This window comes from Mauremys reevesii, linkage group 1, assembly GCF_016161935.1.
Source record: "Mauremys reevesii isolate NIE-2019 linkage group 1, ASM1616193v1, whole genome shotgun sequence".
Taxonomy (NCBI): domain Eukaryota; kingdom Metazoa; phylum Chordata; order Testudines; family Geoemydidae; genus Mauremys; species Mauremys reevesii.
In genome coordinates, this window is record NC_052623.1 from 287,718,888 (window position 1) to 287,742,032 (window position 23,145).

General features: G+C 42.4%; 1 protein-coding gene across 1 annotated transcript in view; it reads left to right on the plus strand.

The window, feature by feature from the left end:
• The window catches only part of PPFIA2 (PTPRF interacting protein alpha 2), a 618,303-nt gene that overhangs the window by 336,305 nt on the left and 258,853 nt on the right, over positions 1 to 23,145 (plus strand). Inside the window, exon 4 of the mRNA XM_039497350.1 lies at positions 8,526 to 8,627. Coding sequence (XP_039353284.1) covers positions 8,526 to 8,627 — 102 coding nt within the window. The remainder of the gene's footprint in view (positions 1 to 8,525; positions 8,628 to 23,145) is intronic.

The following is a 23,145-nucleotide window of genomic DNA, read 5'->3' on the forward strand; positions in this document are numbered from 1 at the left end:
TCTTCAAAGTTATGCACACGTAAATGAAAATCTGACATTTTGATTTGACTATTTTTCAGTCACATTGTGTCTATTATATCTCAAGTGAGCTATTGGGAGCGGGGAAATAGTCAACAGAGTAAATAGACTAATCTAACCTCCTGCAGTATGTTTATTCAGACTTCAAAATAATTGCAGTTTCCTATGTTTCATGTCATTAGCAATTTTTCTTTATTAGTCTTTTCATATTATAATATAAAAATAGTGAAAACAGCTGAGTAATTTCCATATAGTTTAAATCTTGTTTAGTTCCTTAATTGGCTTCATAGCCCAACAACTTCTGTATCAACTTTAAGAGTGCAGTTGTGCTTGTCAAATTGTATTAGTTATGCAGCAGATTCTACCTTCAGGGGTCCTAAACTATGACTGACCATGCAACATTTCTGCTACAAACAGTAATTTTAGATGACAGTATTCTTTTGGTTCCTGTACATCTAGGAGGCAAATGCAAGAGCAGAGGTCATTGCTATCACATGCTATTACATAACTGGATAAAACAAAACATATATATTTCTTTGCTTTCAACTTGTGCTTTCATACTCTGAGGATATTTACATGTACATAACTCAGATGTCCCAGACTTAAATGATACACTTTAAAAGAATTCCAGCATTTACGCATGTTTTTCTGAAGCATGAATTCACAAGCAGCTTGTTGTGAAGTTTTAGCTCTATTAAGTTACCACGCAAAAACCAAATATGACAAAAATAATTTGATTGTAAAGACCAAGGTTAAATCCACTGTTACAGTGAGACATTCTCTGTAGAAGTCTTACTATGTAAATTCCAAGAAGAGAATCTTTGTCACCTTTCAACTAAGAGAAGTCAAAGCTCTTGACAACTGAGTGCTATCTAGTATTTCAGATAAAAAGGAAACTTGACCACTGAATGTCATTTAGCTCTTAATGCAAGAAGAGGTAACTGCCTTTTGTAAATACCAGCATCACAAAGGTATCGCCAACATGGAGGAAATTCAGAGAACAACAAAACTAAAGTAATTAAGGGGCTTGCGAGTATTGACTCCTGGAAAAGATCTAGAAAGATATATACAGGTATCTTGGCCAAATGAGGACTACTCAGTGCTATGAATATAGTCTACAGCTTTTTGATGGCTGTAAATGATGACATGTAAGCAGGGGTTAAAGTAGTATTAAACACTTATTGGTACGGGGACCCGATTCCAGGCTCCTGAAAGGGGTGGGGGTGGGGGTCAGCCTCCCCCAGCCAGCCCATCCGCACTGCCTGGCCCGCGCTGCCCGGGGCTCCAGCAGTGATTTAAAAGGGCCCAGAGCTCCAGCCGCTGCCACAGTAGCAGCAACAGCCAAGGGCAACCGACCCTGGGGCAACTGCCCCTTTTGACTCCCACCCCATCAGCGTATGGGCCGGTACCGACTTCTTACCGGTATGCCATATGGGCCTACATTTACCCCTGTGTGGAAGATAATTATGGTGATCCCTAGATATAGACATTAAATCTAAAGAACAAAAAGTCTATTATCAGACTGTATCTCTGCCTTACTGTAGCTAATCACTATGAATCATCCTAAATCATCAGGTGACATGTGTAATCCTTGACATCAGCTGACACCCTTCCCAGCATCTAAGCATATGCCATCAGCCTAAAGCATTTAAGTTCCAAACAAAAAAAGAGTTTACATTTAGTCATTAATAAAGCTGAGTTTTCTGTACCATAGTACAGTCCCCAAGTCAGCAATAACTACAGGATTTTAGATGGTAGTCACTTGACTTATTTGTTTATTAAAGACTATGAATTGGAGGATGGAAAATGAAATATGCTAAAATATTACCTTAACTTCTTTTTCATTAGTTTTTGAAAGCATAACATTTATAGCTAAAATAGAGAAATCTCTCAAAACATTAGGATTTAGTTAGAAATCTCTCATGCACTGTGATTTGAGTACACAAAATATACAGCAAGGCTATCAGTAGGGTTTGAGATTGAAGGACTGCAACTTTTATCTTCCAGAAGGGTGTATAGAGAGAGCATATATATGTTTTGAGTATCTCATTTAAACTGACTTTTATTTCTTTATATTAACGTTAAATATAATATTGTCCCTTGGTATATGGTTTAAATTACATCCTTTAAATATATGCAGTGTTGTTGTAGCTGTGTTGGACCCAGGATACTAGAGAGACAAGGTGGGTGAGATAATATATTTTATTAGATCAACTTCTATTGGTGAGAGAGAGAAACTTTTGAGCTTACATAGAGCTCTTCTTCAGGTCTGGGAAACATACTGCTAAATACAAGGTGGAACAGATTGTTTAGCATAAGTAGTTCACACATATTTCAAGGGACCATTCTGGCGGCGGGGAGGATGGGGGAGGATTAGTGGGTTACAGATTGCTGTAATAAGTCATACATGCAGTATGTCTTTTCAGTCCATACTTTTTAGAATTTAAGCTTCCAGGCTTTTGTTCTGAAAGTGTTGAGGGTTTCCTTTGAGGATGAGGACTGATAGGTCAGGTAAAATGATTTCTTTGTGAAAAGTGTTCACTCACAGGTGATGTGATGTTTTTGTCTTTTATCATTTTTGTGTGTATAACAGAGTTCTAGTCAGATTACCATTGTCTGATAATATATCAAACCTATAATAAACTGCATAGACAAAAGTAGGCACTGTGGCTAAAATTTTAAAAAGCGCCATAGTCACTTAAGTGCTTAAATTCCACTTTCAAAAGTTACTTAGGAGCATAAGTCTCATAGTCCATCTATTGATACAATATATAGCATATTATATATAAATATTATAAAAAATATGCCAAAAGAGGTTAAACTTCTGAAATCAGAATAGAAAAAAGACAATGTTCATGAAACATAGTCTATAAAAAACATGTTCGAATAGTGTTTGAAATTAACTTCTTTGCGTTTCACCTTGTCTGAATTACAAAGCTGAAGAATTCACGGGATGCCTTACAATATGGTTTCTGAAAGCTCTTTTTTCACCACAGAAATATTGGAAGGCCATAGAAATTACAGTGAGTGGAGTGTTTTGTTATTTTATTTTATTTCTGTTGTAAATCCCACTCATTCCTTTGTTTCCTCTGCTTCAAAAAATAGCCTTTCCCGATTGCATACTGTGCTGATATAGCTATACAGCAGCAATAGTAGCAGCATAACTAGGGCCATTTATCACTGCGTGAACTAATTAATTTAAAGAACAAAAGAGACTACAAGATGATAATTCAATTAAACACAGAAAGTGTTAAAATAATACTACCTCTGAGGCATATGCCTACTAAATCCAAGAACCCTTTTTATCTCTCTTGTACTGCACATAGCGTATTGACTGCCTTGAGAAGAATCCTATACATCTACATATTCAATTTGGTTACTGGGAATTACAGTATTGCAATAAAATGAATGCACCAGTTAATGTGTACAGTATGTACATATCTGGCATTGGTAAAATAATTTTCTTAGTAGTATTTGATACTTTTTGTGAACGCTTCTAATTGAAGACGATGAAGGCCAGCAAAATGAAACTGATTTTACCTGCATTATTATTTGTCATTGATAGTGTAATAGTGGTGAAGGACTGCAACTGGGTTGGGGTCCCATTGTGCTAAGTTTTTCAAATATACAGTAAATGTCAGTCCCTGTCCAGGGAGTTTACAGTCTAAGGGCTTGTCTACAATGGCAGTTTACAGCACTGCAACTTTCTGGTTCAGCGGTGTGACATCTCCAGCACTAGTAGCTACACCCCTCGTGGAGGTGGATTTTTTACAGCGCTGTCTGCCATGACCACACAAGCCATGTTAAAGCGCTGCCGTGGCTAGCCCTAAAAGACAAGTTGTAACACACAGATGAAACAAACAAGTGAAGGTGGGATGAGGGAGAACGGGTAAGGAAAATAACAGGAAGTTGAGCATAGCATAGCTGTGTGCACAATTCAAAGCCAATTAGAGGCTGTAATCACAATAATCACTTTTCTAGAGCAAAACTAGGATTTCTTTGTTTTTTTCATGTCTAGATTTTTTTCAACCAACGTTGTTAGGTTTCTTTTTGAAGTTTTAACATGGTTTTTGTGCCCCACCAAAGAGCTTGAGAACTTGCATATGAAATGAAATGAAAGGAACAGAGAATTATTTCACAGAACATCATTAAAACAATTACTTTGATCAAATACTATTTTCTAAACTGAAATTTGTTGAGAATGTCAAAGCTTTTCCTTTCCTTAACCACAGCAGCATAAATCCATGTTCAGGGTTAAAAACTTCAAACAAAGTTAAAGGCTACCTTTATTTTAAATATTATCTAAAGCTTGGCTAAGAAGCATTTGAAATATGGTCCAAGAGTGCTTTCTGATTCCTGGTAACTAAAATATGCCATAAGTTACTTAAACATGTAATTAAAACATAATGATCCACCCTTTGAGCACTAGCTTGACTGATGGCATCTGCTGTATTAAGCCTCAAAGTCACTGTGTTTTGCATTAAAGCCACTCTCAGCAGTGCAGTGGGAGGCATCTCAGACCCTTCTGAGCCTGTTCACGGCCAATTTTTCACTTTAATTTTATTTGGTTTCAACTTAAAGTTGGAGGAAAATAAGCTAGACCAGATGGATGTGTTTTCTCCCAATCTTCTGCTTTTTCTCCCAATCTTTTGAGTAATTAAGTATGACTTCAGTTCAACTGTGGCACCTTCTGGGACATTTCAGGAAATGATGATTGTTGTTAAAATTTCGCTTCAAAAAGCATGTTTTAAATTATTTTGTAATTTAAAAAATAAAATGTTCATTTTGATAATAGCAGTGCTGCTCCCCAGATAGTTTTTGTGAGAGAATCACATGTTTCAGATGATGGAGGCATTTGACCCTTAGCCTTGTGCTTTACTGTGTACAAGAGAGATGCAGTCTCTTTTCCGTCAACTTTCACTATACCAGATAAACACAACTACTTGATGCTGTGTGTAATGCCTTATGTAAAATAAATCATGTGGGTGAAATCCTGGCCTCACTGAAGTCAAAATGGCAAAAATTCCATTGACTTCAGTAGGGCCAGGAGTTTACTCATGGTTTCAAGAATTTAGAATAACAGACTAATGGTCAAGCCCAGAGAGTTCAATGGGACTTTTGTCAGAATGCCAACTTGATAATCTTGTTTTAGACTGTTACTCTAGAAAATGGTATTATATGAAAGGCTTCTGTCATGAGGTACCCACATCCTGTCCCTCTTTGGGGGGAGATGAGGGATCAGAGTTGTGATACCACTGCGGTTGCAGTCTACCAGATGGTTCTTAGACTGACAGCCGTATGGCCCGTTGATCAGAGTCATTATGGCTGCCCTTGGGGTTAAGGGCTGTATGGCCTAATGGCTAGAGTCAATATGGCTGCCTTTGGCATTCAGGGCTGTACGGCCCAATGTCCAGATACAGGGGCCAACACTAAAGGGGAGAGTGGCAGCAAGGGTAGGGGAACCTGGGAACACCCAACTTCACGGGTCCCAGCCCAGAGCCCTGTCAGTGGCGAGTGCGTTTGCCACCAGTCAGTGGGAATCCTACAGCAACACGCTGACCTTACATGGGTGGGAGATACAACTCACACTGCCTTCTTGTCCCCTTCCTACTGTGTCTTCTGAACCTGTAGTCCATATATCGTTGAGGTTTCTGGGTTCCCTGACGTGGGTAGTTCCCGGGAACTCTGACTCCCAGGGCCATCTTTAGGCATACACAACATATGTGGCTGCTTAGGGCACCCAAACATTTGGGGCACCACCGGGACAGCAGGTAAGAGCGGGTCGGTTTCTGCACTCCCAGCACACGCTGTAGTCTACTTAGGCAGGGGCCGTATTCACAGAGCCAAATGCGCCGGCGCAGCGCATTCTGTGTGAGGGAGCGGGTATGGGGCTATCTGCGGGGAACTATGAGTCTCTGCTGCTGTGAGGCAAGCCGGGCAGCTCGGTATCCTTTGCTGCCTCCTCCCCCACCCCCCTGGTCTGCGATCCCAGGCTGCCCCAGCGTCTGCTGTGTACGAAGCTCGGTGTGTGTCTGCAATTGTGTGTGGGGGGGTTCTTCTGGGGGTCCGCGGGCAGGGGTGGTGACTGTGCCCCAAGTTGGACATAGGGGCACCAGTTTAACAATACTGCATAGGGCCTCATAAAGCCTAAGGACAACCCTGCTGACTTCCGCCAGTGAACTGTAGGTAGCAGTTCTCCAGTCTGGTCCCTGGGATCTCTGGTTCCCGCAGTCAGGGGCTGTAGCTGCTCCTGGCCTGGAGCATCTAGCAAGTGTGCTTCCTCCTCAGTGGCCAGCCCAGATTGAGCTGAGCTGCTCTCCTTTATACTAGCACAGAAGTTGGAGCATGCCCAGAACAGTCTGAGGGGTAGGACTTCCTCCATCCATAGTGTGGGATTAACTCTTTCTTGCCTAGTGCGGGGTATGCACACCCTGTCACAGCTTCACATATGATACAGTATAAATCCAGTTTTACCTTCAGTCTTGATTTCAGTGGGAGTCCTTTATGACTAAAGACTGCAAGACCGGCCCCAAAATAATATTCTGCTGACATGCTGATTATTTAATTTGAATTGAAAATGTCAAATAGAAACATTAAAGCTTTTAGTATTACACAGCATACATAACGTGACAATATGACACTAATACATACATGCCTTTCTCCCAAGGTGTAAGCTACAGGTGCCATAACTAGAGGTGCATGAGTTGCATATTTCCATTTCATAGAGAGGGGCTTGTCAACAAGATGTTTTTGGTAGGGGTCTAGTCATTGAAATTCACTCCCTTTATTGGTCCAAGCCTGTTTATCTTCAGAGGAGCGATGTTGGGGGTGTTATAAGCTTGTATATGAGGGAGAGTGAACTTGAGTTTAGTGTGGGGGTGCTTGCGTGGTGGTGGTGGCCTGTGGTATACAGGAGTTCAGACTAAGTGATCTAGGGGTCCCTTCTAGCCATAAACTCTAGGACTCATCACTTTTTATGTTTTAGTTCATAGGTGCCGGAAATAGGAGTGCTGCAGCACCCCCTGTTTTAGTTCATAGGTGCTGGAACTAGGAGTGCTGCAGCACCCCCTGACTTGAAGTGGTTTCCATTATATGCAGGGTTTACAGTTTGGTTCAATGGCTCTCAGGACCCCCACTATAAAAATTATTCCAGCACCCCTGTTTTAGTTAGTGATTTCGGGTTTGAAGGTAAAAAGATACTGCCAGCTTCACTGATTGGCAACTGTAATTTTAAACATGTCTCAGTGTTCTGAATAGGTGTGTTTCATTAGCCATGTCCAGGGTTTCTGATGAAAAAGTGTCTTTGTGGTATTTTTATTGGTTTTTTAAAATCAGTTAAAACCTAAACAAATCAAAAATAGGCTATTACCAACCACGCAGGAAAGATATGCGCCTTAGGCCCTGATTCTGGAAAGCACTTAAGTGTACATTAAATTTCATTTCTTTTTATGTCTGCTTTAAAACACCTGCTAAAGACCTACTAATTCAATAGGACTTCAGCAGATGCTTAAAGTTAAGTACATGCTTAAATGCTGTCCTGAATAGGATACTTTCTTGAATTGGTACCTTAAAATGCTAATATGGTAGAGCTTTCTGAGATCATTGGATGGACAGTGCTATAAAAACAGCTTGTTGTTGTTGATTATGGTATTGCAATTAATTTGCTTCCCATTCTCTAATCAAAATAATTTGACATGTTCAGAAATAATTTGCTAGACTATAGGCCAGATCCTCAGCTATTTTAACTGGCCAAGCTCTGAAGCTGACTTTGACTCTCTAACTTTTGAGAATCCTTTGATACACATAGTTATGAATTACGTACCAGTAACCACAAATAAATATTATTATAGATAATAATACTAATCTATGCTGTTTTAGCTTTATAGTGCTGCCTTTCTGGACTTTTAAAAATTACCGTATATACTCGTTCATAAGCTGAATATTTTTGGTAAAAAAGTGACACATCAAAGAGCGGGGATCAGCTTATAAATGGGTCTACACCAAAATTTGATGATTTTAAACTCTATTGAATCATTGAATTGAATAATACATTGTCGTTTTGTTTACCTGGAGCATCTGCATGCATGGAGCCCCTCAGCTCCCTGTGGCCATGGTTTGCCATTCCCAGCCAATGGGAGCTGCGGGAAGTGGCGCGCCACTTCCTGCAGCTCGCATTGCTGGGAATGGCAAACCATGGCCACAGGGAGCCGAGGGGCTCTGTGCCTGTGAACGCTCCAGGTAAACAAAACGTCCAGGCCCACTAGCTGGGGCAGGAGCCAAAGTTTGCCAACCCCTGAAATATAGGTTTGGCTTATGAAAGGGTCATACAGTTTTTGCTGTTTTTACCTAACCATCTTGGGGGGTCAGCCTATAAATGAACGGGCTAATGAACAAGTATATACGGTATTTAAATATTAAATCCTAAATGCTACAATGCAGATTAATTTTGGGAATACACTCCAAAATGTACATTTAAAATAATTTCTATATTTATTTCCTTTTTATAGGAATTTGCTGCACTGACAAAAGAGTTAAATGTGTGTAGGGAGCAACTGCTTGAAAAAGAAGAGGAGATTTCAGAACTCAAGGCTGAAAGAAACAACACAAGAGTAAGTATATAGTAGACTTTTTATGAGTGTATGCTTTTAGCACTAACTTTGTATGAAGCAGAAGGAATACAACTGTGTGCCTACACCTGTTGATTTGCATTAATAATAATCATAATCCTGACATAAGAATATCTAGTTTGTCAGAACTTGTTTATATTGTGTAAAAAGATAAGTTTACTACAATTCTTCTACAGGAAAGTATGATATATTTTATGTGAGGGAAACAAACCATTATAATTTTGCAGCTAGGTGGGGGGTGGGGCTGGAGCAGTGCAGTTCCGGAGGTGGTGCCTGGGGTGGGAGGAATGGGGGCTGGAAGAGCCCCAGCCAGCAGCTTCCCAGGGGGTCGGGCGAGGCTGGAGCCTCATGCCCCAAACCCGAGAGGGGCTAGAGCCCTGAACCCCATGCTGGGCTGAAGCCCTGAAGGGGTTCAAGTCCCATTCCAGGCTGAAGCGTGGAGCCCCGCGCCCCGAGAGGCGCTGAAGCCCCATGCCATGCACCCTGAGGGGGGCTGAAGCTCCATGCCCCATGCCGGACTGAAGCTCTAAGCCCTGCGCCCCGAGAGGGCCGGAAGCCCCATGCCCTGAGGGGTGCTGAAGCCCAGAGCAGGGCTGAATCCCAGAGCCCCCAGCCCTGACCCTATATTTGAAAATATAGAAAACCCCAAAAATATTTAAATAAATGGTATTTTAATATTGTTTAACAGTGCGATTAAAACAGCAATTAATTGTGATTATTTTTCTAATCACTTGACAGCCCTAGTAGAAATATCTTTCAGTTCAGAACATAGTTGGCAATTGTTTCAACATGTGAGGCGAAATCGAACAGTACTGAACCACCTGTACCTATATTGACTGGCTCTGCGCTGATGACAGCAAGACAAATATGTTTTTGTCAGTAAAATCATTTCATGTAACTTTGAAAAAGTAGAAGGAGTAGAAATTTCTATAGTAACTTTTGTAGTTGCTACTAAGCACAGGTGCCGACTTTCTAATGTGCTCAACCCCTCCCAGCTCTGCCCACATTCCTCCCCATCCCTGCCCTGCTCGCGCTCTGCCCCCGCCCCTCCTCTTCCCACCCCATTCTGCCTCCTCCCACGAGTGCACCCCGCCCTCACTCCTTCCTCTCCCCTCAGTGCCTACTGCATCCCGTGGAACAGCTGGCCCATGGCAGGTGGGAGGCACTGGGAGAGAAGGGGAGGCACTGATCAGCGGGGCCGTCAGTGGGCTGGAGGTACTGCAGGGGGAGGTGGAGAGCTGCAACCACCATTTTTTTTTCCCATGGGTGTTCTAGCCCCGGAGCACCCAAGGAATAGGCATCTATCCTACTATCTAATTTCAGTTTTGAAAGAATAACCATCCTTACAGTATATGGAAAGATATTATAGGATCTCTTCTAGAGCTGAAACACAGAACAATGTGGTACATTAATTGTGATAATCTCAGATATCAGGGAATATCAAAGGAGGCCAAAACTAAAAATGAATATATGTTATGTTAAAATGAGGAAATTTTCTTTTCTGACCTAAGCCAGTTGATAATTCTTAGTTAAAGTATCCTTTATTTTCCCAACAAAGTTGCAGTTTGTAATCAGAATGAATGTAAATGCGGTTGGGGGTGATGATACAGTAAAGTATCTGCCTAAATTAACAGTTCAGCAAGCGATCTGATACAGAAGCTCTGTAAACTTTTTCATATGGTTTCTGAAAACTCCTGAAGACTATACTGTAGTAAACTTGATAAAAAAAATATTTACTTAATGGTAATAGGTAAGCTTCTTGCTTAAAAGTGAAAATTCTGTTTGTCTCCTATATTCTGTAAATATAACTGTTTGGAAGAGAAAAGCAGGACTCAGAAATCTGAAGTCATAGATTTAAGAGAGAAAACATATGTCATTTAAGTTCAGTGCTTGTGGAAGGTGCTTGCTGACAGCCCTGGAGAATGATGATCCCTGTACACAGGACACTTGCAGAACAAGAAATGACAGCGTAAGCTTTCTCAAACTGACCTGCTGATCTAGAGGACCAGCCAGAGCAAGAAGATAGCTCAGTCTCTTTGCCTGTTTAATCTTTTGAGGCTGTCAACAAAGGTACCAATTACTGTGAAATGTGGTGGCTTTTTTGTGATTTAGATAGTTGTCAAGTCGACTGGGAAGCACATGACATAGCACATCAAGCACATGTTATAGAAGCCTCTAAACATCCATGGTAACACACTTCTGTCACTAGTGATCTAGTGAGATATTAGCTAGCAATCTAGAGGTGAAAGGCTATATATTCCTTTACAAATCCTCCCACCTATCTAGTTCCCCAAAACTCATAGATATTTAAGAGAAAACAATTTGAAATATATCTGAAATATCATTTTAGAAAATTGAAAATGCGTGCCGTTAAAAACATAAGGTACAAATTCTCTGCAGGTGTAAACTGGTGCCGCCAGTTGATTCAGTGATCATTTGTCCTTCATGTATCAGAGGGGTAGCCGTGTTAGTCTGGATCTGTAAAAGCGGCAAAAAGTCCTGTGGCACCTTATAGACTAACAGAAGTTTTGGAGCATGAGCTTTCATGGGTAAATACCCACTTCGTTGGATGCATGTGATACATTTGTCCTTCAACAGTGCTCACTTGCTTGGGATATTTTGTCCCCTTGGTGAAATCAGCAATTTTATGGGCTACATCCTATTTATTTTCCACTTACCAATAGTCCCATTGTCTTAAGTGGGACCAATGGTACAGGTAAGATGTGTGGATATGGCCCATAGAATCATGTGGAACTGTTTTCAAACAAGTGAGAGGAATATCTTCTCCATGTAAGAGCTCTAGAGTGGACTGGATGGAGAGTGAAATTTAAGTAGATTTTCTATGTACTCGCATGCTTGAGAATATTGTTGTACTGTGCCTTCTCTATGCTTTATCAATGCCTGCATTATATTTAAGCACTGTATAATAGTCTGGTCTTAAGTTTTTATGGAATTGCTATTCAGAATTTACAAATAATTAAAATATTAAAAATGGATCATAAACTATGAAAAATGTGCTTTCCTATTGACACACGTATTTCTCTTTGTCATATGTAAAAAGTACAAAATGTATATTATCTGAGTATATTTATGAAACATATATTTCATTATTTTACAATGAATGTTATCTCTACATTAGCTACACAAATAGAATTGAAAGCTACTCTGAAATTCTAGTAATTAGCATGTTATAAATCGTGAAGCAGCTTGTTTTGGGATAATTCTTGGTTTTGTTTTTATACATTGTGGATGAACAAAGCATTCCTTCCATCTCTCCAGAGGAAGGAGAAGGAAATTATGCATTGGTACAGTTCATGGAGGCTTTAATTACTAATTAGTTAGAACAGGAGAAAAAAAACTAAACAAAAAAACAGGAACATTTGCTCTTTCGTAACTGTGTAACCCAGCATCATATATGTTGAATCTTCCATACATTTATTGCATCATTTTAAAAGTACACTGAAAGCCAGATGCTCACTTAGTGTAAGTTTTTGAATAACTATATTTGATTTCAGTGGAAATAAACCATTCTGCACATATTCTACACCAATTGAGGATCTGGCCCTAAGTATCTAGATCCAAAATTAGTGGTATAAAAACAAGCATCCTACCACAAAAGATCAGATAAAATGATTACATTTTTAACTTTAACTGACAGTGTAGTACATTCGGATTTATGTCGAGTTCAGGATCCTGACACAAGGAAGAAAGGAGAGCAGCAAAATACAGACCCTGGACTTCAGAAAAGCAGACTTTGATTCCCTCAGGGAACTGATGGGCGGATCCCCTGGGAAAATAACATGAGGGGGAACGGAGTCCAGGAGAGCTGGCTGTATTTTAAAGAATCCTTATTGAGGATGCAGGAAAAAAACATCCCGATGTGTAGAAAGAATAGTAAATATGGCAGGCAACCAGCTTGGCTTAACAGTGAAATCCTTGCTGATCTTAAATGCAAAAAAGAAGCTTACAAGAAGTGGAAAATGGGACAAATGACCAGGGAGGAGTATAAAAATATTGCTCAGGCATGCAGCAGTGAAATCAGGAAGGCCAAATCACACTTGTAGTTGCAGCTAGCAAGAGATGTTGAGTAACAAGAAGGGTATGTTAGCAACAAGAAGAAAGTCAAGGAAAGTGTGGGCCCCTTACTGAATGAGAGAGGCAACCTAGTGACAAAGGATGTGGAAAAAGCTAATGTACTTAATGCTTTTTTTGCCCCAGTCTTCACAAACAAGGTCAGCTCCCAGACTGCTGCACTGGGAGCACAATATGGGCAGAAGGTGACCAGCCCTCTGTGGAGAAAGAAGTGGTTTGGGACTATTTAGAAAAACTGGACGAACACAAGTCCATGGGGCTGGATGCACTACATCCGAGGGTGCTAAATGTGATTGCAGATGTATGTGGTAGATGTGATTGCAGAGCCATTGGCAATTATTTTTGAAAACTCATGGTGATCGGGAGAGGTCCCGGATGATTGGAAAAAGGCTAATGTAGTGCCCATCTTTAAAAAAGGGAAGGAGGAGGATCTGGGGAACTACAGGCCAGTCAGCCTCACTTCAGTCCCTGGAAAAATCATGGAGCAGGTCCTCAAGGAATCAATTCTGAAGCACTTAGAGGAGAGGAAAGTGATCAGGAACAGTCAGCATGGATTTACAAAAGGGCAAGTCATGCCTGACCAGTCTGATTGCCTCCCATGATGAAATAACTGGCTCTGTGGATATGGGGAAAGCCGTGGAAGTGATATACCTTGACTTTAGCAAAGCTTTTGATACGGTCTCCCACAGTATTCTTGCCAGCAAGTTAAAGTAGTATGGGCTGGATGAATGGACTATAAGGTGGATAGAAAGCTGTCTAGATCGTTGGGCTCAACGGGTAGTGATCAACGTCGCCATGTCTAGTTGGCAGCTAGTTTCAGGTGGAGTGCCCCACGGGTCCGTCCTGGGGCCGGTTTTGTTCAATATCTTCATTAATGATCTGGAGGATGGCGTGGACTGCACTCTCAGCAAATTTGCAGATGACACTAAACTTGGAGGAGTGGTAGATACACTGGAGGGTAGGGATAGGATACAAAGGAACCTAGACAAATTAGAAGATTGGGTCAAAAGAAACCTGATGAGGTTCAACAGGGACAAGTGCAGAGTCCTGCACTTAGGACGGAAGAATCCCATTCACTGTTACAGACTAGGGACCGAATGGCTAGGAAGCAGTTCTGCAGAAAAGGACCTAGGAGTTACAGTGAATGAAAAGCTGGATATGAGTGAACAGTGTGCCCTTGTTGCCAAGAAGGCTAATGGCATTTTGGGCTGTATAAGTAGGGGCATTGCCAGCAGATCGAGGGACGTGATCATTCCCCTCTATTTGACATTGGTGAGTCCTCATCTGGAGTACTGTGTCCAGGTTTGGGCCCCACACTAGAAGGATGTGGAAAAATTGGAAAGAGTCCAGTGGAGGGCAACAAAAATGATTAGGGGGCTGGAGCACATGACTTATGAGGAGAGACTGAGGGAACTGAGATTGTTTAGTCTGGAGAAAAGAAGAATGAGGGGGGATTTGATAGCTGCTTTCAACTACCTGAAAGGGGGTTCCAAAGAGGATGGATCTAGACTGTTCTCAGTGGTACCTGATGTCAGAAGAAGGAGCAATGGTCTCAAGATGCAGTGGGGGAGGTTTAGGTTGGATATTAGGAAAAACTTTTTCACTAGGAGGGTGGTGAAGCACTGGAATGGGTTACCTAGGGAGGTGGTGGAATCTCCTTCCTTAGAGGTTTTTAAGGTCAGGCTTGACAAAGCCCTGGCTGGCATGATTTAGTTGGGATTGGTCCTGCTTTGAGCAGGGAGTTGGACTAGATGAAGTCCTGAGGTCCCTTCCAACCCTGATATTCTATGATTCTAAGATAGGACCCAGGCTGTGTCAGGGACCGTCTCTCTTTATGACCATGAACTACTTGACACCACCAGTCATCAGGAGCTGATGGAGTCAACAGCATTGAAATGGGAGGCTCTTAGGAACAGGAGATTGGACCACATTGATGTTTGGCCTGGGTCTGGTAATCTCCCTTCCTGTAGATACTAGTAAAATCATGGATCTCACTATGTGCAGTGTAAGTTGTAAAACACATCCAGCAACAGCTTTCATTTTATCAGTATCCCAGATACCTTAAATTTTCTTCCATAAAGATAAAAGGACAAGAAGGAGGGAAAGTAAACAAGAAGGAGCAAATAAAATAGTGTGGAACTCTAGAAATGTAGGGCTGGAAGGGCCCTCGAGAAGTTATCTAGTCCAGCTCTCTGCACTGAGGCAGGACCAAGTATACCTAGGCATCCCTGATAGGTGTTTGTGTAACCTGTTCTTAGAAACCTCTAGTGACAGGGATTCAACAATCTCCCTTGGAAGCCTATTCCATTGCTTAACTATCCTTCTAGTTGGAACGTTTTCCCTAATATCTAACCTACATCTCCCTTGCTGCAAATTACGCTGATTACTTCTTGTCCTATCTTCAGTGGCGTTGGAGAACGATTGATCACCATCCTCTTTATAACAGCACTTAACATATTTGAAGACTCTTATCAGGTCCTCTCCACCCTTCCAGTCTTCTTTTTCTCAAGACTAAAAATGACCAAGTTTTTTTTAAATGTTTCCTCATAGGTCAGGTTTTCTAAACCTTTTATCATTTTTGTTGGTTTCCTCTGAACTCTTTACTTTGTACAGCTCTTTCTTAAACTGTGGCACTCAGAAATGGCGATGGGACTCCAGTTGCTCCACAGGACCCAGGACCAATGGGGCTTACCTGGAGAAAGGAGCATCCACTGGTCAGGTTGTCGGTCCACTAGCTGCCAGTGCCGCCTCCTGCCCAGCATGGTTTGAGACCCCCATGCTCCCCGGCCTCCTCATTTGAATAATGGTGGGGCCCAGGGGGGAAGTGCAGGGGGATCTGCATGTGCAGCAGGATACCACCAGTGCTGTCCCAGGCTCAGCAGAGGCCCGAGAGCCCAGGAGACAGGGGTTGCGCCATGGGGAAACCCAGCTGTCCATGGTGCATGGCAGCCAGAAACCCCTGGGTCTGCCGCCAAGCCTCCCCCTACTACTCCGCCGCCCCGCTAGCTCCACCAAGTGGTACAAGCCTCTGGTGGGAGGAGGTGGGGCTGGAGTAGAACCACAGAGGCTGAGGGCTCCTCTCCGCAGCCATCACTTGCAGGAGCCCTCAGGCAGCCAGCTGGCCAAGAGGAGCAAATGGGAGGAGGCCAGGGGCAGGGAGAAGACAGCCCTAGGTCTGGCCGAGAGGAGTGGGGGGTGAGGGACTGGGCCAGGTGGAGAGGAACCAGCGCTGTGTCCACTTGGCTGCAGAGTGCAGGTGGAGTGCTGGACCGGATCAGCGCACGGCACCTTCTTTGGCAGGTTGCCCTGGGACACCTGCCCAGGCTGCCCTCCCCAAAGGTCGGCCCTGTTTGTCAAGGTCATTTTGAATTCTAATCCTACCTTCCAAAGTGCTTGCAACCCTCTGACTGTGATGTCCTCTGCAAATTTTATAAGCATACTCTCCTCTTCATTATCCAAGTCATTAATAAATATTGAATAGTTCCAGACCCAGGACTGGCCCCTGAGAAACCCACTAGATACGTCATCCCACTTTGACAGCAAAACATTGATAACTATTTTTTGGGTATGGTCTTTCAACCACTTGTGCACCCACCTTATAGTAATTTCATCTAGACTGCATTTCTCTGGTGTGCATATGAGAATGTCATGTTGGACTGTGTCAAAAGGCTTATTAAAATCAAGATATAGCACGTCTGCAGCTTCCCCCCCTCCACCCCCATCCAGGAGGTCAATAACCCTGTCAAAGAAGGAAATTAGATTGGTTTGGCATGATTTGTTTTTGATAAATCCATATTGTCTATTCCTTATAACCCTATTATCTTCTAGGTGCTTACAGTTTGATTGTGCAATAATTTGTTCCAGTATCTTTCCAGGTATCCAATTTAGGCTGATTAGTCTGTAAACCCCTTAGTCCTCTTCGTTTCCTTTTTTAAAGATAGGTGTTATGTTTGCCCTCCTCCAGTCCTCTGGGTTCTAACCTGTCCATGAGTTTTAAAAGATAATCACTAATGGTTCAAAGAATGTTTCAGCTAGTTTGTTAAATACCTTCGGATGCATTTAATCAGATCCTGCTGACTTGAATACATATAACTTATCTAAATATTTCTTAAACTGATCTTCTCTGTTTTGGCTTGCATTCCTTTCCCCTTGTTGTTAACGTTAATTGTGTTAAGTATCTGGTCACAGTTACTTAACTGAAGCAAAATAGACATTGAACACTTCAGCCTTCTTGATATTGTCTGTTAGTTGCTCTCCTTGCTCGCTAAGTAGAGAACCTACATTTCCCTTCATCTGTCTCTTGCTCCCAATGTATTTATTGCCTTTTATAGCTCTCACTAAGTGTAACTAATTTTGTGCCTTAGCCTTTTGGATTTTGTCCCTACATGCTTGTGCTCATCTTATTTTGTTCTCATCTTAGCAATTTCTCCATGTTTCTACCTTTTTGTATGATTCTTTTTTGATTTTTCAGGTCATTAAAGAACTCCTGATGGAGCCATCTTGGCCTCTTACTATTTTTCCTATCTTTCCTTCGCATCAGGATAGTTTGCTATTGCCCCTTAATATTAGGTCTTTGAGAAATGGCCAATTATTCTGAATTCCATTTTCCCTTAGATTTTCTTCCCATGGGACCTTACTTACCAGTTCTCTGAGTTTGTTAAAGTCTACTTTGTTGAAGCCCATTGTCCTTATTCTGCTGGTCTCACTCCTTTCCTATCACTTTCATCCAAACTGCCTTCAATCTTCAGATTCACAACCAATTCCTCTCTGTGTATGAGAAGCAAGTCTACAGTGTCCATTTCCTTGGTTACTTCATCCACCTTCTGAAACAAAAACACCTTCTAAAAATGCCTCATCATCTTGATTTGGTGGTCTACGTAGACCACTAACATGACATTATCCCTCTTTCCCTCCCCATGTCTTCACCCGGAAACTCTCAACTATTATACCTCTCTACCTCAGAAAAAATGTATATATTCTTGATGTAGAATGCAACAGTTGTTTCCTTTTCCCCTTGCCTGTCTTTCCTGAACAAGCTACCCCTCTATACCGCTATTCCAGTCATGAGATTTGTCCCACAAAGTGTCTGTGATGCCAATTAAGTAATAATTTAGCCTATGTACTAATATTTCCAGTTCTTCCTGTTTATTGCCCATGCTCCTTGCACATAGGTATAGACATCTAAGATGTTGAGCAGATTCCCCCACTGTCATCCCTCTTGTCGCTCTATGACCCTGTTGTAGTTTTCCATATCCTCCTCCCAAGATCTTGCCCTCTAATTAGGTCACCTTTTTTATGCTCACCGGTGGGCTTTTGTCACAAGCACAAAGTGTGTATATAAGGGAGGAATGGAGAATGCAGTCTTTCAGACCATGTATTTAATTATGTAATCTTCATTAAACCTCAAACACAAATGATGGATGCATTATAAACTTGTACATGTAGCACCAGGTTAAGAAGGCAAGGGCCTCCGTGGGAAGAAGAGGAGGGGGCACTGGTGGCTCATCTTGTGTTTACCTGCCACTACTATGGCAGGTGGAGATGGTCTTTTGTCACATATAATGAGATTGGAAGCACCTCTGTGACTGCTTGACATTATGATTTTGTAGTGAGCTCAACAGCATCATTGCATGTGTAGCTCATGTGGCTACACATGCTGCCCTCTTGCTGTTTTATGCCTCTTGTTTGCAAATCACACTAATGTGCTCAGTATAGTGGGATGTGTGAGATAATGGCATCATACTGCATAACACAGTACTATATTAAATTGAAACACAAGAGGAAAGAGACAGCAAATGGAGCAGTCCCAGACCTCAGAATCCTTTAATAACCACCCTTTGGTGATGGTTCTCCTCCACGCCCCCCGGTTCTTCTACCAAAAGTAAGAGTCTGTGTTACATATCACAGACTGAAAATAGATATTTAGGGGTTTGATGCCAAAATTATATTAATAAAATTAGCCCAGATGCTCTAGGGGTGATCCCAGCAATTACAGGCTAGTAAGCCTAATTTCAGTACCAGGTAAACTGGTTGAAACTATAGTAAAGAAAAGAATTATCAAATATATAGATGAACATTGTTACCTAGGTTCCCCTAAAAACCAAACCAGGGTCACACTTATATTAGTTTTATTGCAATGCCGCTGTTAGGTCAGATAGAAAAGAGATGGAGCTTATTCATACACGCACACATTCACTGCATTCATACCCTCATGTACCCACACACTTACACAGGCAGAGTTACCAGAGACAGCATCAGAGGGGTAGCCGTGTTAGTCTGGATCTGTAAAAGCAGCAAAGAATCCTGTGGCACCTTATAGACTAACAGGCGTTTTGCTGCAAAACGTCTGTTAGTCTATAAGGTGCCACAGGATTCTTTGCTGCTTTTACAGAGACAGCATGGAGGCCAAGAAGGCAAAGCATGGTAGATCTGGTGTGTCTGTTTGCGGTCACGAATCCAGGCTGCTGAGAGGGTCAAGAAGCAGGGGCTTGTGTGCATGCCTTCTTCCTCTTATTTTGGAACTGGGCGGCTCCTGTCACGTACACTGAGTTTCCTTTCTGTGTCCATCACCTAGGAGCATTCCCAGACAAGTTCCTTTCATGCATACCAGGTTCTTCTTTTCTTTTCAGCACTTCATGACTGCCTTCTCAGGGCAGATTATATCAGACACACCTGTCTCCTTGCAGTTCCTCTCCGCCCAGTCCCACATACACTCCCTTGTTCACACTCTCTCTGAGGGATGGGATGTTACAAAGCTTGGAAGTTCATACAAGTGGCAACCTGAAAAGGCCACAGAGCTTGCAAAGGTTACAAAACTTAAAAGGCTATGCTAACAATAACTGAAGTTACAAAGTCTGCAAAAAGGTTGCAGAACTTAATGATACAAGTTACAGATCTTACAATTGCATTTGAGCAATAACAAACATAATTTGTGGGGAAAGAGTCAACATGTTTTTTATAAAGGGAAATCATGCTTCGCCAATCTACTAGACTTCTTTGAGGGGGTCAACAAGTATATGGACAAGGGGGATCCAGTGGATGTAGTGTACTTAGATTTTTCAGAAAACCTTTGACAAGGTCCCTCACCAAAGGCTCTTAAGCAGAGTAAACTGTCATGGGATAAAGGAAGGTCCTCTCATGGATCAGTAACTGGTTAAAAGTTAGGAAACAAAGGGTAGGAATAAATGGTGAGTTTTCAGAATAGGGAGAGGTAAACACTGGTGTCCTCCAAAGTCTGTACTGGGATGGGACCCGTACATTTCAGAATGTTCATAAATGATCTGGAAACGGTAAACAGTGAGGTGGCAAAACTTGCAGATGATACAAAACTACTCAAGATAGTTAAGTCCGAAGCAGACTGCGAAGAGTTACAAAGGGATCTCACCAAACTGGGTGACTGGGCAACAAAATGGCAGATGAAATTCAATGTTGATATATGCAAAGTAATGCACATAATCCCAACTGTACATACAAAATGATGGGGTCTAAATTAGCTGTTACTACTCAAGAAAGAGATCTTGCAGTCATTGTGGATAGTTCTCTGAAAACGTCCACTCAATGTGCAGCGGCAGTCAAAAAAAAAAAAGCTAACAGAATGTTAGTATCAATTAGGAAAGGACTAGATAATAAGACAGAAAATATAATGCACTATATAAATCCAAGGTACTCCCACATCTTGAATACTACATGCAGATGTGGTTTCCCCATCTCAAAAAAGATATATTGGAATAGGTAAAGTACAGAAAAGGGCAAGAGAAATTATTAGGGGTTTGGAACAGCTTCCATATGAGGAGAGATTAATAAGAGTGGGAGGAGAAGCTCAGAGTTCCTGATTTAGATCTTATCTACATGGCAGTTTTGTAGCATTGGTCTGGAAGTATTTCTTCAAACAGTACAAGTCAACCTGTGGAACTCTTTGCCAGAGGATGTTGTGAAGGCCAAGACTATAACAGGGTTAAAAAAAGAACTAGATACATTCATAGAGGATAGGTCCATCAATGGCTATTAGCCAGTATGAGCAGGGATGATGTTCCTAGCCTCTGGGTATGTCTACACTACGGGATTATTCCAATTTTACAGAAATCGATTTTTGGAAACAGATTGTATAAAGTTGAGTGCACGCGGCCACACTAAGCACATTAATTTGGCGGTGTGCATCCATGTACCGAGGCTAGCGTCGACTTCCAGAGCATTGCACTGTGGGTAGCTATACCATAGCTATCCCATAGTTCCCACAGTCTCCCCCGCCCATTGGAATTCTGGGTTGAGATCCCAATGTCTGATGGGGCCAAAAATTTGTCGTGGCTGGTTATGGGTAAATGTCGTCAGTCAATCCTCCCTCCGTGAAAGCAACGGCAGACCATCATTTCTCACCCTTTTCCCTGGATTGCCTGGGCAGACGCCATAGCATGGCAACCATGGAGCCCGTTCAGCCTTTTTTCACTGTCACCGTATGTCTACTAGATGCTGCTGACAGACGCGGTACTGCAGTGCTACACAGCAGCATCCCCTTGCCTTTGCAAATTAGCAAAGATGGTTACCAGCCATACTGTACTGTTTGCTGCTGTCATGGGTGCTCCTGGCCGGCCTCAGTGAGGTCGGTTGAGCGCGCCTGGACAAAAATGGGAATGACTCCCCAGGTCATTCTCTTCTTTAAGTTTTGTCTAATGGAGAGTCAGTCCTGCCTAGAATATCAGGCAAGGCTACTAAAGAACCAGAGAGGCAAACGGCCGCTCCGGGTCAGAGCCCCAGACATGCAACAGAAATTATGAGCTGCATGCCATTCTAGGGGGTGCCCCCTGCAACAACCCCACCCGTTCCCTCCTCCCCCACCCCTCCTGGGCTACCGTGGCAGTTATCCCCCCATTTGTGTGATGAAGTAATAAAGAATGCATGACTAAGAAACAATACTGACTTTATTGCCTCTGCAAGCAGAGATCAAAGGGGGGACGGGAGGGCAGTTGGCTTACAGCGAAGTAGAGTGAACCACCATTCTGCACTTGCTCAGCCTATAGCTGAAAATGGGAATCTGTGATAAGCACTAGGATAGAAGCACAGGCAGGACTGAATCTCCATTTGTGCATTTCCTACTGTACCGTCTGCCGTCCGCAAGGCAAGGCAAGGGGATGCTGCTGTGTAGCGCTGCAGCACCGTGTCTGCCAGCAGCATCCAGTAGACATACGATGACATTGAAAAAAGGCGAGAAATGATTTTTTCCCCTTTGCTTTCACGGGGGGTGGGGTGGGGGTGACGACATATAGCCTGAACCACCACAATGTTTTTGACCCTTCAGGCTTTGGGAGCTCAGCCCAGAATTCAAATGGTTTTCAGAGAGTGCAGGAACTGTGGGATAGCTACAGTCGTCAGTCTCCCCTCCCTCCATGAGCATCCATTTGATTCTTTGGTTTTCTGGTATGCTTGTCTCAGCTCTTTAAGTTTCATGCAGCACTGTGTTGAGTCCCTGTTGTGGCCTCTGTCCATCATGGCCTTGGAGATTTTTTTCAAATGTTTGGCATTTCGTCTTTTGGAATAGAGTTCTGATAGAACAGATTCATCTCCCCATACAGAGATCAGATTCGACATCTCCCGTACAGTCCATGCTGGTGCTCTTTTTTGATTCTGGGACTGCATGGTCACCTGTGCTGATCAGTGCTCCACGCTGGGTAAACAGGAAATAAAATTCAAAAGTTCGCGGGGCTTTTCCTGTCTACCTGGCCGGTGCATCCGAGTTCAGATTGCTGTCCAGAGCGGTCACAATGGTGCACTGTGGGATAGCTCCCGGAGGCTAATACTGTCGAATTGTGGCCACACTAACCCTAATTTGAAATGGCAATGTCAATTTCAGCGCTACTCCCCTCATCGGGGAGGGTTACAGATACCGGTATTAAGAGCCCTTTATATCGATATAAAGGGCTTCGTTGTGTGGACGAGTGCAGGGTTAATTCGATTTAACGCTGCTAAATTCGACATAAACTCGTAGTGTAGACCCGGCCTCTGTTTGCCAGAAGCTGAGAATGGGTGGCAGGGGATGGATCACTTGATGATTACCTGTTCTGTTCATTCCCTCTACGGCACCTGGCATTGGCCACTGTCGGAAGATAGGATACTGGGTTAGATGGATCTTTGTTCTGACTCAGTATGGCTGTTCTTCTTGTAACTTATTTTTAAGATTAGGTTGTTACAAACTTGTTTGCAAACTTTCTGAATATTAGACATAGCTACAAGTATGTTATAGCCAGGTGCTTGAGAATATAATATACTATATAAAATATTCAGCCTGGTTAAGGAAATTGCATGAGGTTTCTGCTTTCTGTCACTAAGGACAAGTAAATGTCAGGAAGATAACCATGTTTATTATCCCTAAGGGTGTTATACAAACTCAGATAAGCTGCATTTTAAACTTTACCTT